General features: G+C 34.7%; 1 protein-coding gene across 1 annotated transcript in view; it reads right to left on the bottom strand.

The window, feature by feature from the left end:
• LOC141340152 (receptor tyrosine-protein kinase erbB-4-like) overlaps positions 1-19,432 on the bottom strand; it is a 352,964-nt gene that overhangs the window by 63,275 nt on the left and 270,257 nt on the right. The window contains exon 3 of the mRNA XM_073845081.1: positions 4,346-4,532. Within this exon, the coding sequence (XP_073701182.1) occupies positions 4,346-4,532 (187 nt within the window). The remainder of the gene's footprint in view (positions 1-4,345; positions 4,533-19,432) is intronic.

Raw genomic sequence — 19,432 nt, 5'->3', positions numbered from 1 at the left:
CCATGTCTCTCTCTCTCTGCTCTATTTCCTTTGCCTAGTCACAGCAAGTGAATGAAGATGTTTTGTGGACCAGAAACATTGTTCCAAAAGAGCAAGACAGTGTTTCTAAACCATTTATGTGTGCTGGGTTAACCATCTAGGCAGATTTTTACATCATTGGCCCTTCTGCACAGACGCAGACTTTATTCAAACTAAAAAACTCACTAAAAACACTGCCCACAATTCTGAGCCCAACAGCATCCTGGTTACTCACACAGAAGGCTGACTGGTAATTGCCATTGGTTAAGATTTACAGTTTGATCTTACACAGTTCTGGTCCTGCTAAGTTTCCAAAGTTTAGCCATAATAAACAGACAATTCTCACCACCTCCAATAACTATTATAGTCTGTGCTGCTATTGATGTGTCTGGAGGAATAGCTGAGGAGGAACATACCACTTGTCATTTCTCAAAGAAGTCAAAAGCAGTGCATGGTAAATGTCAGGCCAACGCACTTATATGTGTTTTAGTCAATCAGAAGGAAGCAAAGCTGTTGTGTAACAGCAATAATCAGGTATTGTGAGTAAGAGAGATTTCTAACGGCCCTGGCAGTGAAGCAGAAAGTACAGACACACATACAAAAACATCAAAACCCCCAACTCCCCATCTCTGTTCTGAATTATGCAACATGCATCTGTCAAATTAGACGTTAAACACTGTCATTTGTACGTAATGTTTGTTTACTACAGCGTCAGACTCTTTGTCAGATGTTTGTGTTTGGTGTCTGTCTTACATTGGGCCTCATATTTTTTTAACCTCATGGTGAGGCAGCATTTAAATTTAGCTGCTGATTCAAAAACCAATTGAAAAACCTCTGAATGGCTATATACTGCATGTATGACCTTGCAGTGAAATGAACAACATTTTAACGCACTCTAACTGAACAATACTGAAGAATTTTTAATGGGCAGCACGCAATAGGTATGGAACAAAGAGCAGGGCTGTTGAAAAGAGGTCCTTCACAGACAAACCGCAGTAATTAGAGTAATGATTGGAAAGGACGTTTACCCTCATGTCTTTATTTCTCGTCTAAATGTGAAATACACTGTGCTTTCTTCCTTTAAGAAGAGTGAGCAATCCTATAGTGAAAAAGATTTAACTTAGTTTAAATCAAAGTAATTGATATTCGTTCAGTTTTATTGATTCACACGCATGCACACACCGCTTTGAGTGAATTATGTGTCTGATATATGTCACTGTAAGACTATAAAAACATATAGGAAAAAAAAAGAAAAATCATAAAGTTTTTTACTTTTTGAAAGGAAATTATAAATGAGTATATATACACACAGTATATATAAAATATATAATATAAAAATATTAAATAAAATGGAATGCAGCACAAATGTTTTCAATGTTTATAATAAGATCTATTACTCTATTCTAATGTAAACTATAAAAATTAAAAGCATAATAAAAATATTTTACAATATTAATGTGTCATGCAGCTTTTCTGAGTTTGACATAATAATTAAAAATTAATATTATTAGTCAGAAGACTTGAAAAAAATTACAATTAAAAATATTAAAATATTACATTTTAAAATATTACATTTTAAAAATACAAATATTTTACTATTTTACTGGTGTCATGCAGCTTTTGTGAATTTTACATTAATTAAAATTTAAACTGTACACATATTTTACAACATTACTGGTTTTATGAGTTTGACATTTTTGTGCAGCTTTTGTGAGTTTGACATTTTAATTTAAAAAATTAATTATTACACTGAAGACTGGAGTAATTTTACTCAGAAGACTTGTAAAATTGCAATTAAAAAGTATTTCCAGTATTATTGTTTTATGCAGCTTTTGTGAGTTTGTCATTAAAATCACATTTAAAACATTAAATTACAATTAAAAACTCTACAAATATTTTACAGCATTACTCGTTTTATTCAGCTTTTGTGAGTTTGACATATTTATTAAAATGAAAATTATTACTCTGAGGACTGGAGTAATTTTACATGGAAGACTAGAGTAAAATTACATTTAAAAAAAATTAAATATTACAATTTAAAGTGCAAAAATATTTTACAATATAACTGGTTTTATGCAGTTTTTGTGAGTTTGACATATTATTTAGAAAATTAAAATAATTTTCTGAAGGCTGGAGTAATTTTATTCTTAAAACAAGAGTAAAATTACATTTATAAATATGAAAATATTACAATTTAAAGTGTAAAAATATTTTACAATATTACTAATTTTACACCGCTTTTGTGAGTTTGACATATTAATTAAAAATTTAAAAAAATCATTGTTCAAAAGTTTGGAGTCGTATTCAGCAGGGATTCATTAAATTAATCAAAAGTGACATTAAAGATTTCAAATTTGTTAAAAAATGTTCTTTTGAACCTACTATTCATTAAAGAATCCTGAACAAAAAGTCACAGTATGACAGTTTTTGCTAAAAGAAAAAAAAACGTCTAAAAACATTAAAATATTTAAACAACCCCAATCGGTAGTGTATACAGTATTTGCGGTATTTAGAGAGTATTTGTAGATAGAAAAATGCCATAACTGCCAAAATTTGGATCACATTTTTGGAAAAAGACATACTTCAAGAGTAGTCTTAAAGCAATTGCCACTGAAATATTCTTGATATATATTACAGTCATGGCCTAAAGAAAATCAAACTTTACTGTGCTCTAGCAGACTTCACTGTACTAAGTAAACAGCATCCAATGTAGCCTCTCTATTGCATTTGGAAACAAAGAGCATTTGGAAACAAAGATGAAGTTCATAAGGTAAATGCGTACCTTGACACTAGGGGTCAAAAAACAAAAAATCAAGTCAAGAATCTGGGTGTGATTCTGGAGTCAGACCTCAGTTTCAGTAGCCATGTCAAAGCAGTAACTAAATCAGCATACTACCATCTCAAAAACATTGCAAGAATTAGATGTTTTGTTTCCCGTCAAGACTTGGAGAAACTTGTTCATGCCTTTATCACCAGCAGGGTGGACTATTGTAATGGTCTCTTCACTGGCCTTCCCAAGAAGACCATTAGACAGCTGCAGCTCATACAGAACGCTGCTGCCAGGATTCTGACTAGAACCAAAAAATCAGAGCATATTACACCAGTCCTCAGGTCCTTACACTGGCTACCAGTTATGTTTAGGATAGATTTTAAAGTACTTTTACTTGTTTATAAAGCACTCAATGGCCTAGGACCTACATACATTGCAAATATGCTCACTGTATACAAACCTAACAGACAACTCCGATCACTAGGATCGAGTCAGTTAGTAATATCATGAGTTCACACAAAACAAGGGGAATCCGCTTTTAGCTATTATGCCGCCCGCAGTTGGAATCAGCTTCCAGAAGAGATCAGATGTGCTAATACATTAGCCACATTTAAATGCAGACTGAAAACTCACCTGTTTAGTTGTGCATTTATTGAATGAGCACTGTGCTACGTCCGAACAGACTGCATTGTTTTATGTATATCATTTTACTGTGCAAATTAATTTTAAAATCAATTTTTCTGTTTTTATTATTGTTAGTGTGCTACTGTTTTAATTAATTTAAATCAATTTTAAAATCATTTAAAATGTTCTTCTGTTTGTGTGATTATTATTTTAAATTTTTATGACTATGATTTTTATGCTATTCCTCTTATGTACAGCACTTTGAATTACCATTGTGTATGAAATGTGCTATATAAATAAACTTGCCTTGCCTTGCCTTGCCTCTACCTCTTTCAGCCTTTGCTAGTCTATTAGCCTTTTCCGCTCCTGCAATACTGACAGATCCAAGCTATAATAAAGACTTGGTTCATATGAGAGCAGTGCCATCATCAAGCTGGTCAAGCTCCAGCGTTCCCCACCATACCTCTCACTGAGTTTTATGGATCCAATTCCAGGTGCAGATATTTAGCTGTATTTCACTGGCGGCGTCGCACCTCATCCATCCACCAGCTCAAACACCAGCTAAGGCACTTCTGATGGAAGTTGTGAGAAATCAATTTAGTATGATATCCATATTCATGAATACTTCACCTCTCTTTCCTCCGAGAGAGATGGGAGAGCACTCTTTGCCTTCACAAAGGCCTGGACCAGTGAAATTTACTCCGTGTTTGTATATGACAGACATGCGTTCTCAGCAGTTATTGATGTCGTGATGAGTGATTTCAGAAAGGGTCGATGCATTAATAGTGGATATCAAAGCAAATGACAAACCATCTTTAACAAAGACGTGATGAAAAAAGCGACGTCACTTTTTGCAGAATAAAGTACATACACAAAGATGAGCAAGACAGGGACTGAGAAAAAGATGTGGTGACCTGTGGACTCATATTGTACCTGTGAGGTTCTTAAGGCCAAGCTGACGGAGACCGAAGTTGCCGTCTCTGCGGTAGTTGAGGAAGATTGCCAGGGCGTAGCGGTCTTCATACAGTCTGGTGCCGCGGATGATGCGCAGATTCTCCAGAGGCAGATAGTCAAACTGATTGAGTGCCACAAGCACATAGCCGGTCACCTCACGAATGGACTGCAGACAGAATAAAGCATAACCATTCAACATTAACATAATACTAACAAATAAGAATCAACTGAAGCTAACAGAAATAAATTAACAAGATTAAAAAAGAAAGATTAAGATTAATGGGGGGAAAATCTTTTTGTATTCTGACCAAATACATTTTTCTCAAGCAACATTGAATATACTGTACCATTTTGTACCAAGTGTATGAGAGTAATAAGAAGAGACAAGGTATTTTTGTTCTGTTACTTTGATTAAAAGTGTAAGGGTCTAGAATGCAATTGCACTATTAGTTAAACAGTGTTTATAAGCATTCAACAGTCAGAAGGAAAGTGACAAATTATTATATATATATATTTCTTTTAAGGAGAACAACATTAAAATAACATAACTTTTTTTTTCAAAACAGTGAAATAAAATGTTCTTTTAACATTCATTTAACAGTATTTAATATAGCCTTTTAAAGTATTGTCCATTTGAGGTGTACGCAAACACAGGCAGTCGACTATGAAAAGCCAGGGAGCTCAAAAATGTGTGAATTTTAACATGTCGAGGATGTGTTGTTTGCACGTAGAATACAGTTGAAGTCAAAAGTTTACATACACCTTGCAGAATCTGCAAAATGTTAATTATTTTACCAAAATAAGAGGGATCATACAAAATGCATGTTTTTTTTATTATTATTTAGTACTGACCTAAATAAGATATTTCACATTTTAAAAAGTGTACATATAGTCCACAAGAGAAAATAATAGTTTTTTTTTGGTTGTTTGTTTAGTTAAAGTGCCCGCTGTTCTTCAGAAAAATCCTTCAGGTCCCACAATTTTTTTTTTTTTTTTTTCAGCATTGTTTTTGTGTATTTATGTCCTTAACAGTTAAACTGCTCTAAGTTCTTTAGAAAAATAATTCAGGTCCCACAATTTTTTTTTGGTTTTCAGCATTTTTGTGTATTTAAACCTTTTCCAACAATGACTGTATGATTTTGAGATCCATCTTTTCAAACTGCGGACAACTGAGGGTCTCATATGCAACTATTACAGAAGGTTCAAACGCTCACTGATGCTTTAGAAGGAAATGTGATGGATTAAGAGCTAGGGGTGAAAACTTTTTGAATTTGAAGATCAGGGAAAATGTAACTTTTTTGTCTTCCTGGAAACATGTAAGTATCTTTTGTAGCTTCTGAAGGGCAATACTAAATTTAAAAAAATATATATTATATTAAGGCAAAATAAGAAAAATTTACACATCTTCGTTTTCACCCCTGACTCTTAATGCATTGTTTTTCCTTCTGGAGCTTCAGTGAGCTTTTGAACCATCTGTAATAGTTGCATATGAGTCACTCAGTTGTCCTCAGTTTGAAAAGGTGGACCTCAAAATCATACAGTCATTGTTGGAAAGAGCTCAAATACACACAATGCTGAGCAACCAAAGAATTTGTGGGACCTGAAGGATTTTTCTGAAGAACAGCAAGCAGTTTAACTGTTCAGGACAAACAAGGGACAAACAATCATGAACAACTATCACTAAACAAAACAAACAAAAAAAGCTGTGGATCATTCAGGTAGCAACACAGTATTAAGAATCAAGTGTAAACTTTTGAACAAGGTCATTTTTATAAATTCAACTATTCTTTTCTCTTGTGGCTTATATGTAAACGTCTTTAATGTGATCTTATTCAGGTCAGTACTAAATAAAAAATAACATGCCTTTTATATGATCCCTCTTATTTTGATAAACAATTAACATTTTGAAGATTCTAAGGTGTATGTAAACTTTTGACTTCATCTGTACGTGTTGCTTACATGTGAAAAATCGATGCGTAATCAATGTGCAAACAACATGTAGTGTACGCACAAAATTAAAAATAGCCTATTTTTGAGCCTCATGGCTTCCCATAGTTCCACTTTTTGTTTTCCAGAAGTCATGACCGATAAAAATGTGCTTGTACTCTTTTAAACTAAAGTTGCTGTATCTCAAAACCATCTCACACAAGTGCTAATTTTACTGTTTTACTGTGAAACAACAGCCTTGGCCAGTGCTGCCACCTTGTAGCACAACTGATTAGTGCAGAAGTCAATGTGCTTTTGCAACCTGGTGCATGTACATGTAAAAACCAATATACTTTGGCCTTGAGGCCCCCATTAAGGCTAAGTTTTATTGCATTTTTTAAATAATCTTTGTAAATAATACTTGCAATACACAAGAACAATTGTTTGGTTCAGGTAGCTGGTCAGCGTCATTTATCTTGTCTAACTACTTCTAGTTAAAAAGATACCCTTCCCATAGGATTCTGCTGAAATGTGTTGGTGTATCAATACTACAGGTGAAATCTAAAGTGGTTGTGATGTAACGTTGCATGTAGAGCCACCTCAGGCCTCTCGGCTCATCATACAATCATTAGCTGAAGTGTTGGGAGTGGGCAGCGGTCTGGGCAGCGGTAGGACACAATGAGCCAGCGGGTCTATTTTCTCTCTCAGTCTTGTTCTTTTTTTTACTATCTCTTTCTCTACCCTCTACTAGACAGATAATGATCATGGGGATGACTCAAATCCATCCAGCCACATCCGTGAGACCCTCGCCGTGACATACTGGTGCCGTCACTGCGCCTGTCATTAAGGCAGACACAGTTTCATTCATTCTGACAGAGCACCTCCTACTGTGAATGATGACACTGAATGTGTGTGTGTGTGTACGTGTTGAGGGGCAGAATTAGCCCTGAGGAAGCGCTAACATCGGGGAGTGCTCTCACTGACAGCCGTCAGTTGGCGTGAGCTTCATCTCGGGACCCATGCAGCGTGACAGGGCCGGTCCTGCCACTGTCATCGTCTGCCATGTCCGGCTAATGGGCAGAGACGTGAGCTCTTTTTAGCAGTGGCGCTAGAAGGCCAGTCAGAGCCTCAGTCATTTATCTGGGCTAATGAACTGTTCTAATAGCTGCAGGGACATTGCAGGAAGCACTTCCTGCTCGAGTACGTGGGGTATCACTGATGTGCGCTGCGAGGATTGTGTCAAGTGGGGTTACAGGACTTCCGACGAGAAGGTACGGAGAGCAGACCAGCTGGAAATAGCACCTACGCTGGTGTACGAGGACACATCGGTACACCCTGTACAGAGTATAAGCGCAGCTTTACACAATTTACTTTGAGAAAGCTACCATGCAATACAAAGTGAAACATTTTCACAACAAACTGCCAAAATCATAGTTCAGTTTACTTAAAGAAATTGTGACAGAATTTTTCGTGTTTTTTAATCCCCCCGATGTTTTCATTCATGCTGTTGTGCACAATCTTTAAAAGGCAGTTTTGATATAAATTAATTGTTACATTGTTATTTTATTACATTTTAAAAGATTACCTTGGTAAAGTTTTAAGTATTTTCACTAGACTACCATCAAATACAAACTAAAACATCTCCATAACAAACTGCCGAATCGTAGTTCGTTTACTTGAAGAAATTATGACAGAAATATATTAAATGTACTTCTTAAAGTTATCATAATATTATTTTTAAGGAATATCACACATCCAAGATATTTTTCCACATTTTCCATTTTTCCCCCTCAGTTTTAATTCGTGCTTTTGTGCAGAATCTTAAAAAATGAAGTTTTGTAATACGTTAATCATTACATTTTCATATGATTACATTTTAAAAGACTGATTAAATTGTTAGTTTTATTAATTCATTTCACTAGACTACCGTCAAATAAAAACTGAAACATTTTCACAACAAACCACCAAAATCATAGTGATAGAAATTATGACAGAAATATATTTAATGTACATTTTAAAGTTATAATAATATTGTTGTTTTTAAGGAATATAAAACAACAAGATATTTTCCATATTTTTATGGTTTTTTTTCTCCTTGTTTTAATTCATGCTGTTGTGCAGGATCATAAAATTGCAGTTTTGTTATAAATTGTTATATTTTAATTTGACTACATTTTAAAAGATTCAATTGTTAAAATCATAGTTCGCTTTACTTGAAGAAATTATGACAGAAATATATTAAATGTACTCCTCAAAGTTATAATAATATTATTTTTTGGAATATCACACAACCAAGATATTTATCCATATATTCTTCTAGTTTTTTCCTCATGTTTTAATTCATACTGTTGTGTAGATTCTTAAAAAAACAGTTTTGTTATAAATTAGTTGTTAGATTTTTATTTGATTACATTTTAAGAGCTTGATTCAATTGTTAAACTTCTACCATCAAATAAAAACTGAAACATCTTCACAACCAACTGCCAAAATCCTGGTTCGGTTTATTTAAAGAAATGATGACAGAATTATATTAAATAACATACTTCTCAAAGTTAGAATAATATTATTTTTTTAAGGAATATCACACAAACAAAACATTTCCCCCGCCCACAAGTTTTAATTCATAATGTCATGCAAAATCTTAAAAATGCAGTTTTGTTTTAAAAATTAATTGTTAATTTAATTATAATTGATTTATATTTTAAAATATTGATTAAATTGTTCAAGTTTTATTGATTTATCTTTCATTTTACCAGACTACTGTCAAATAAATCTGAAGCATCTTCACAAGATCAACAAACTGACAAAAATCATAGTTTTGGTTTACTTGAAGAAATTATGACAGAAATATATTAAGTGTTCTCAAAGTCATAATAATATTAGTATTTTTAAGAAATATCAATCATGTTATAATTAATACTTCTGTGAGGAATCTTAAAAATGCAGTTTTGTTGTAAATTAATTGTTATTTTTCATTTGTTGCATTTTAAAAGATTGATTAAACTGTTAAAGTTGTATTAATTAATTTCACTCTACACCGTTTTTGTTTATACATTTGTATTAACCAGAAAAAATCCAGAAGAAATTATGAATCTATGAAGTTTAATTGTGAACAAACCAGTCACGTTTACACATTTAATTCTCAAGGTCTAACAAACAGAAACAAAAAAGCATTTTTTTAAAAAAGTATTTTTTCTTCCCTATTAATGATAAACGAATAGTATGTGAAATATTAGTATTTTATGTTATGGAAAAAATATTGTATTTATTGAAAAACAATGCTAAATCTAAGATTAGGTTTGTTTTTTTTTCTTCCAAAAAATGTAACTTCTTAACTTCCTTCAAAAATATGCTATAAAAAAAGAGAGATAACAGTCCAGTGGTCAAACATTTCCTAGAGCGTGTTTACCTAGAAAAACAATGGAAAAGCAGTGCAGTGAATGCAAGAAATACACTATCGACATAATTTCAATTAACGACAAATTCAATTCAATTCAATTCAATTCAAGTTTATTTGTATAGCGCTTTTCACAATATAAATCGTTGCAAAGCAGCTGTACAAAAAAAAAAAAAAAAACAGTGCACCAAACTTAGGATTTTCAAATATCAATAACCAATTTGGTACCATCCCATAAAAATGAGCAAATTTGGCTATGTGGTGAACATCCCCAGTGAGCAAGGAGCAGAAACTATAAAAAACTTGCATACTCTGATCCCATCGTGGCATCTGAATTTGGATGAAAGCACGAATACTGGCCAAGCCTTTGACCTTGCGTTGGTCCCTCCATTTCCTCTTCCTCTCCTTACGGCCAACAAAAAGCCAATGCACTCGCCACATCCTGCCAACAACCCCCTCACCCCTGGCCACCGGGAACTAAACCCATCCCAGTTACCTAGCAACCTCTGGAACCTGCTGCTGTCTAAAAGACATGAAAGAGAGGGGGAAAGTAGAGGGTGGAAGAAAAAAAACAGCAACATCTTTGTTGTACTTCTCCTAATTTAATTAAAGGATTACTTTGCAGAGATTTTCCACACAGCCTATTTGGCTTCCCGCATTCACTTTCCAGCACCATTTAATTCCTCTTTCTCAAACTAATTTGTTATTTTCAGGCCAGTGGATCGATACTTCCCAGAGTGGAGAAGAGAGCCGAGGAGAGGGAAAGGACGGGGTCCTCTTTCTTCTTGCTGTTTGCTCAATAATGAAGCACATAAATAAAGGTAAACACCTTGTTGTGATTACAAGAGCAGTTTATAGCTAATGACGTCTCATCAATGAGGAGCTCTTTCTACCTGTTGTTAAACATAACACATCCAACCTGAGCTGCTATAGAGATCAATGGACACACAAAGCCATGCTTCATTCTCCTTTAACTTCTAGCACCTTCAACTCTAATGTAAAGGCACAGTTAGTACTCTCGTGTCAAGAGCACTTCTAACTGTAACAAAAGGATGATCTGCCACTGCTTCTTTGTGTGGGAGATCTGTGTTCATCCATAAGTATAGAAATGTCTACATTTTTGTTTATGTTGCATTTGAAGTAAGTGTTTTTTGTTTTTTTTTTGCACTCAAGGCGAGCAATCCTCTACAACAGGGGTCCCCAAACTAAGGCCCGGGGGCCGAATGCGGACCGCCACCACATTTGGACCGGCCCTCTGAACAATGCCAGAGACATATTTTGATAATGTAATTTTAAATATGTTTTACTTATATCATGTTGGTATTTGATGATAAAGGTTGGCTTTCAAACTAAAATTTCCCTTAGTTATTAACATAGCCTAATTATTTGTTAAATTCACCAACAGAATGGTACATTCAACGTAATGTGTCATCGCGATCGAACACAGTGGACCAACACCAGCAGATGACATTGCACCCCAAATCATCACAGACTGTGGAAACTTAACACTGGACTTCAAGCTACTTGAGCTATGAGCTTACTCCAGACTCCAGGACCTTGGTTTCCAAATAAAATACAAAACTTGCTCTCATCTGAAAAGAGGACTTTGGACCACTGGGCAACAGTCCATTTCTTCTTCTCCTTAGCCCAGATGCCTCTGAAGTTGTCTGTGGTTCAGGAGTGGCTTAACAAGAGGAATACAACAACTGTAGCCAAATTCCTGACACGTCTGTGTGTGGTGGCTCTTGATGCCTTGACCCCAGCTTTAGTCCATTCCTTGTGAAGTTCACCCAAATTCTTGAATCAGTTTTGCTTGACAAGCCTCTCAAAGCTGCGGTTCTCTCAGTTGGTTGTGCATCTTTTTCTTCAACACTTTTTTCTTCCACTCAACTTTCTGTTAACATGCTTGGATGCAGCACTCTGTGAACAGCAGCTTCTTTGGCAATGAATGTTTGTGGCTTACCTTCCTTGTGAAGGGTGTCAATGCTTGTCTTCCGGACAACTGTCAGATCAGCAGTCTTCTCCATGATGTGTATCCTAGTGAACCAAACTGAGAGACCATTTTGAAGGCTCAGGAAACCTTTGCAGGTGTTTTGAGTTGATAATCTGATTGGAATGTCTCCATATTCTAATTTGTTGATGTTGTGAAGTTGTGAATTGGTGGGTTTTTGTTAAATGTGAGCCAAATCATCACAATTAAAAGAACCAAAGACTTAAACTACTTCACTCTGCAATTAATTTAATACTCAAGTTTCACAATTTGAGTTGAATTACTGAAATAAATGAATTTTCCATTACATTCTAATTTACTGAGAAGTACCTGTATATCTTTTGATAAGAAATTATAATTTGTCTGTCTGGTGCATAAAAAAAATATTCTAGCATTAATAAATACAGGTAAAATCATAATAAAATAATAATAATAATAATAATAATAATAATAATAATAATAATAATAATAATAATAATAGTTAGTCTGGCCCATGGAATTTTCCTTTAGAAACCGACCCGGCCCCCCACTAAACAAAAGAAAATTATGTGGAAAAGAAAAAAGTTTGGGGACCCCTGCTCTACAAAGTAAAAAACAAACCCTAAAACTTTGGATGCACTGCAGATTTAATTCAAAGCTAAAGTTTTGGGGTTTTAGGACTTTTTTGGTAAACACATGTCTAAAAATGTAGCTTAAATGTGTATGACTGCAATTCAGGGTTAGATCTGTATTCCAAACAGTTTATCTTTATTTTTCAGACAAACCCTTGCCCTTTTTTTCATTACAAAAATGAATAGTTTGAAAAATATCAGATATTATATATGATATTAATGTTTTTGAAAGAACTTTCCCATGCACACCAAGGCTGATTACAAATTCAATAAAAACAATAATAATGTGAAATATTATTACAATTTTAAATAACTATATAAACTATGTCAGTATGTTTTATAATGTATTTTACTGATGGTAAATCCTGTCTCTAGCGTCACATGATTCTTTAGAAATCATCCTGATATGATTATTTGGTGTTTAATGAACATTTCTTACAATTATCTATGTTGAAAACAGATGTGCTGCTTAATATTTTGAAAACATGACAGATTGATGTAATAATAAAGATTCTTAAATTAACAAAAGAAAAATTAACAATTTATTTAAAACAGAATTATTTTTTTTTTTTTGGAAATTATAAATATTTTTACTGTCACTTTTGATTAATTTAATGCATCCCCTAATAAAAAAGTAATATATTTAAATATTTATTTCATACCAAGCATAGTTTAAATCCATTAACATTTATTGACATATTGTTCGAGACTTACTAATATAAAAAATTAAACTTTATTTGGAGTACTAGCTGTGCACAATGCAAATTTCGTAATATTACATCTAAAATGTGTTTTAATGTCATAATTGATTAAGATTGTATGATCTTCAAATTTAAGATATTTAAAGTGGAACTACAGTATACTTGCAATAGTTCTACTTTAGCCCAATCAAATATACTTTAGTATATCTTTAGTTGGAGTTCAGCAGTTCAAATCGGGCAGCCCCTGTGTCTGAGACATTAACCTTTTTGTTCTCAAGGTACAGCTATTCCTTTGTCTCTATGATAATGTGAAGGTATGGGCAATACTGTAGCACATATGCCTTTGAATGTGAAGGTTTGGGCAATACTGTCAGACTGATTGGATTAGCACATATGCCTTTGAATGATGCCATTGTCTCTATGATAATGTGAAGGTGTGGGGAATACTGTCAGACTGACTGAATTAGCATGCTTGGTTTAAATTGTCTCCACCTCTATGTACCCCTCCCTCTGGAAATGTATATAAACTATAATGTATCTGACTTAGTCAGACGACTTTTGATGACTGCAGCGACGCACAGCTAGTATCTCAATAAAGAGAAACTTCTGCTTCAAGATATCCAAAAACGTCTCCTGGTCTCGAAGAAAAAGTTCACAACAACATCCTTTCTCAGCATTTCTACATATCTGTTGTACTTATAAACCGACTACAGACACCAAAGATGCTTTTAGAAGCCAATGAGAGAGACTCTTATAAAGCTGATCTAATAGAGCACTTAAAGATAGACCCAGCACTAGGAGCCATTTGGACCCCTCTGATGCCTGTTGAAGGAAACAGGCCTACAATCCTGATAAAGCCAATCTATAAATACAGCTCATACTCCTCCATGAAGTGTGAGGAGAAAGCAGGAGATATGGGAGCCCTGATGTTGTGTTTGGAAGCGCTGATGACAGTGGTCCACTTCAAACTCTCATGATACTTAAAGAAGAAGGGCATCTGAGCTTTGCAAGACAACTTAGTGCTGGTAAAGATACTGTTATATGGACTAAAAAGTTATTTTAAGATACAGAAACATAGACTAGAACATCTGAAGTGAGTCTAAATTATGTTGCAATTCAAATTACAGCATGGACTCTGGATGTCTGTTAATTTTGGAAATATGGTTAGTTATAATGTTTATCTCCATCAGTGTTGAGCACATTACTTTAAAAAGTAATTAGTCATAGTTACTAGTTACTTCTTACAAAGAGTAACTGAGTTAGAAACTGAATTACATCATTATAAAAGTACCATTGTGTTACTTTTAAAAAATGTTAAAAGAAGTCAAATAACTTGGACGCCCCTACTATTAAATATGTTAAATGAATAAAACATTTTACAGTAATCTACACTATTTTAATGTTGCTGTGGGACAATGTGAACGACATCCTGCGGCAACACTGTTAAACACTCTGGTGTGCGTCTGGGGTGAAAACCTAAAAATACTCCTAATTTTTTATATGCAAAGGGTCTACTTTTTTGTGTATAGTCATAATAACAACAAAACAATGTGTTTTTGTAAAATAAAGAAAATACACAGGGTGCGCTCTCTGCCGTCTCAGTCTTATTCCCCTCTCTTTATAGACACAAAAATAAAACAACCTGAATCTTAGCGAATACCTACACAGACATGAGAAATATATGTCTGATCTCCATTTAACATTCATGGAACCTTTCAATTGCACAAAACATTCTTTATAGTGGCAAATGTTCTTTAGAGAGGAGTTCTTTGGAGAACCTAAATTAGTTATTCTATGGATTCACAGTGAAAACCCCTTTTTGGAACCTTTATTTTTAAGAGTGTGCAGAATTAGTGAACGAGACACTTGATTCTGTGGAAAAATACGGCGTGCAAAAGTCACAATTGTTTAGTGAATTGGCCCTGGGCCTTCCATTCAAAAGCAGTCAGAGAAAACAGCAGTGAACAAAGTAAAAGAAAAAGATATGGACAGATTCACTAGATTTCCAGGGATTCCGTCTTTTCTCAGCGGTAGAGTGTCGGGGTAGAGGAAGTGTGCCGCAAAAACAAAACCCCCTTTTCACTCCCCGAGACGTGCTCAGTGTGGAAATAAACTCCTGCAATTCACAAACAAGTGTGGAATAAAGAGAGAAAACCTAGCTGAGATGGACAGAGAGATGAGGACGAGCTGAGCGGCAGCGCTGCAGTCGAGTGGATCATAGTTGGTCCTCTGTATATTTTAATGCATAATTAATACTCCACCTGTTCCAGTTCAGAGAAGACAAGAGTGTCTGAAAACGAGAGAGGAGGAGGACAGACCAGACAAAGAGAGATTGAGAGAGATATAAAAGAGGGAGTGTAAACATATAGCGACACCACGACCCTGTGTATACCATTATGCTAATTAGCGCTCATTTACATACATATAGATCTTGTTGTGTCTTTTGGACGGGTGGGCGGAGACATACATAGAAGTTCCAGGGTTTGGATCACTGCGTGTCCTTATGCTAATGAATCCTACCCTTAGAAACTACAAGCACAGCACCTCTCCGCTACATTTCTATATGAGTTTTATAATGAGTGCATATTTATCATTATGCAAATACTCATTCTGATTATAATAATTACGTATTAGCAGAGTTGGTAGTCATTATTCATTAACAAAGTTTTTTTACTCACCATCCAGATGGCACTTTCTATGAATACGGTACAAGCTGGTGTCCCAATACTTTTTTAAAGGCATTAAAGGCTTTTTTTTGGAATAAAAAGCTTGTTAAGCTACTATTATTAACATAATGAACCTACAATAAAAGGTAACTTTTGGCACTAATTTAGCATACCAAGTACTACATTTACAAATGTATTTCAATGTTCAAGTGATCCATGTAATACTATAGAGGGTTTGCTCTTAAGTCACAGTTTGGTCAGTTACCCAGATGCGTGACCATACTGTCAATACTCGGATGTAAACAACAGCATGAAATGTATGGTTAATGTACTACTGAATACGTTGTTCTGCTAATTTATGCTGTCTAAACCATGGAAAAATGTGTGGAAGCTGCTAAATCATATAGAGGAGGACCTAGTAAGCGGGAAAGGGTGCAATAATTTGACAAACTGAAGTTAATAGGTGGTAAAGATATGTACGAGCAGTATTAATTAAGATATTAGCCTAATATTTCACCTGCCTGACTGGAAATCATAAGAACAAACATGAATGTTGTCAAGACTCTTGGCCTGGAAATCCTGATTCAGTTTGGCCAACCACAAACGCCTTCCGTTCCTCAGACAGTTTTGAAAACTGTTACACTCTTCTCCTTGATTTGTTACAGCTTTTGGCAGTCTATAGTACCCCAAATGTTTTTCCCAGTCCGACCGATTAGTACAGCCCAACACATTACAATAATTGAGTGTGTGCAACGAACAACCGTATAAGTCCCAAAAAAAAAAAATAAATAAATAAATAAAAAAAATGAGATAACCATGTGACATTAATTGTATGTGTGAACTTTGTATACAGAAACAGTTTGGGGATATTTTCGCGCGACCAAGAGTCCGCATTTTAAAAATAGCGTCACATGGAAAAACCGCTTATGTCCACAAAGAAGAATGGTAATGATACAATAAAGTGCTCCTGACAGACCGCGACCGTTAGAAGTGGAAGAGAAACTTTAAACCCATTTGTCTCGAAATTCAAAATAAAAACAGTTTTGGAAAGGGCTTGAACCCAGCTTTATATATATTGTATAATATTTAGCTATGATGTATGTCTGCATTGTATTTATTGTTTTTATTTACTTATTTATTTATATATTGTTTTTTGTTAATAATTCATTGTTATTGCCTGTACTGTAAGAAGGTCTATGTATTGTACATTGTTCATACTGTATTTTCTGTTTTTAATCAATAATAATAACTTGAAAGAAATGCTTAATATTAACCTGAAGTTTCTGTTACTGTATTAAAACTAAGATAAAGGAATCAGATCTTTAGTGGTTTAAAGTGATATGATGAACTGGAGTTATACTGTTATTCCACACTAACTGGACATATACCGTTCTTCCACATTTCAGAAATATAAATCACAATAACTTTTGATTTTTAATACTGACACTGAAAAATGTTATCTCCTTAGAATTGAGAAGCTTTTGTTGTCTATTTTCAAGTAAAATAAAAATATATAATATAATGTTCACAATCCAAATGAAAAAAATCTTATTACTCAAAATTTGAAAATATGGACTTGTATGGTTCTTCGTCTCAAGGCCTCAATTGAACATTTTCAGCAGCAATAATCAGCAAATTTTGCTAGTTCAGTTCAGTTCAGTGTCTCCAATATGGCCGATTGATGACGTGAAAACACTCTATAGTGCAGTGGTTCTCAACTAAGAGGCCAGGAACCATTGAGGGAATAATATGTATGTGTAAGTAGCCATATCTACGGCTAGTAGACTGTTACGAGTGTGATACTGCATTTATACAACAGTTCAACAGCATGAGTGTGTAAATACATAGGAAACAACAGTGGAGTGTCTTTAAAAACCATCGTTTGTGCACTACTTCGTACTGCCCCAGATTCAAATCTCAGTTTGACAGTTTAACAGCTGAGCCCAAACCCTGTTACTACACTTTAGCACTAGTAATGAAGAAACGTTAGGTTGCAGAATGGTGAAGAAATGTAGAGTATTGACTGAGCGAGTGTGATTACCTGCATCTTGATACAGCATTCATTCCACAGATCAATCTCATATTCACAATAAAACATTAGTTTAAATGTCCGCTGAGTTAAGCGATATCTTTGTTGTACTATCCTTTCATCTGTTAAGGGTGCTTCTTGCATTTGTTGGCTGCGTCTTACAAACTGTTGTTGAAAGTAAAAAAATCCTTTTTTACAACAGCGTTTCAAAGTCTCTTTCAACATAAAAGTCTTTACTGCTGACTCTTGTCGGCATATAATGGCAGAATAAAGTAACTAAAATCACCATCACGAACACACAGTTGCCCAATATTTATACTATTATTAAATACTACTCTTATTTAAAATATTATGTATTGAACAACAGCCATCATAAAAGCTGCTAGGCGATCTAAAGTACAAAGGCACACACTCTGAAAATTGAAGTTACATAAATTATAACTTGATGAGATTTTGCCCTTAGCCAAAACTATTTGCTCTGGAACAAATAATAGACTAACGAGACCAAAGACTGCCTGCTAGATTTACCCAAAATGAATTATAGCTCATCTTTAACCACATTAGAGCCAGTGGCAAATTCCAGAAGATCTGGCTGAGGTAAGGCTGCTGTCAGCCACTGACACCCTGGAGATCAGATCTCCGAAGACTTCAAATTTTCAAATAAACTATATTAATAAACTATTAAAAGTACATTCTGTGAGACAAAAACAGTATTATTAATAAAATTACAGTGGACTTGGGCATCCGCTATGACACTCGCTGTGTTGGAGTGCTACAAACAGTGAAACGGTTGGAGTTCAGATATCAAAGCTGGAAAAGTCATTGTCTTCCGATATTATCGTAAACAATGAGGCACTGGAGTTAAAAAGCATTAGAACCACTGCTGTATGGCACAACTGATTAAAATAATAAATAATACAAGTGCTGAATGACCTTAATCACATTATTCTGTTAACAATTCTTCAAAGACAAAACTTTCCTGCAACTTCTATTTTGATAAATATGCTGTGTGATAGTCAAACACACACACACACACACACACACACACACACACACACACACACACACACACACACACACACACACACACACACACACACACACACACACACACACACACACACACACACACACACACACACACACACATTTTAGCCATAATTGGAATCTGAATCAAAACGAGAATTCCCTGATTCCCATCCCGAATACTATTATTGTTCGATCTATCAAACCCCATCTATTCCAGCTCCATTATCCTTTATTTCTCTCCCTTACTTCAAATAGTAACACTTGAAATAAATAATGCTCGATAGTTTGATCTCACAAAGAAGCCTCTGATGTGTTTCATCTCACCCTTCAACCAAAACAGAAGGACGTTCTATCTTGAACAAACTAAACAAAAGTACAACCAAAGAAACTACAATCCCTTTTTACTTTTCTTCACAAAGACATCGTTTTTTTGAACAAGAATGATAAATGTAAACCAACCCTTGAGCTACATTAAGCCAATTAACTTCTCTAATAAAACTTCTGTGTGGATATTCCCATCACCAGAGAACATACAGCGTGTCATCTGTCTAATCTGTATGGACTGACGGAGACACCTGGCTTCCATTGTGAGAGAAACTGTGAATGAGAGGCGCTGCGCAATGCTCTGCTTGATTCTCATTGGTTTAGACAGTGCAACAGACTCATGTCAGGCTCGGTGATAAGCAAAGCCTGCAGGATATGTTGATTACCACAAAA

Source organism: Garra rufa, chromosome 8, assembly GCF_049309525.1.
Source record: "Garra rufa chromosome 8, GarRuf1.0, whole genome shotgun sequence".
Taxonomy (NCBI): domain Eukaryota; kingdom Metazoa; phylum Chordata; class Actinopteri; order Cypriniformes; family Cyprinidae; genus Garra; species Garra rufa.
Note: the sequence above shows the minus strand (reverse complement) of the source record. Positions and strands in the feature narration are given on the sequence as shown.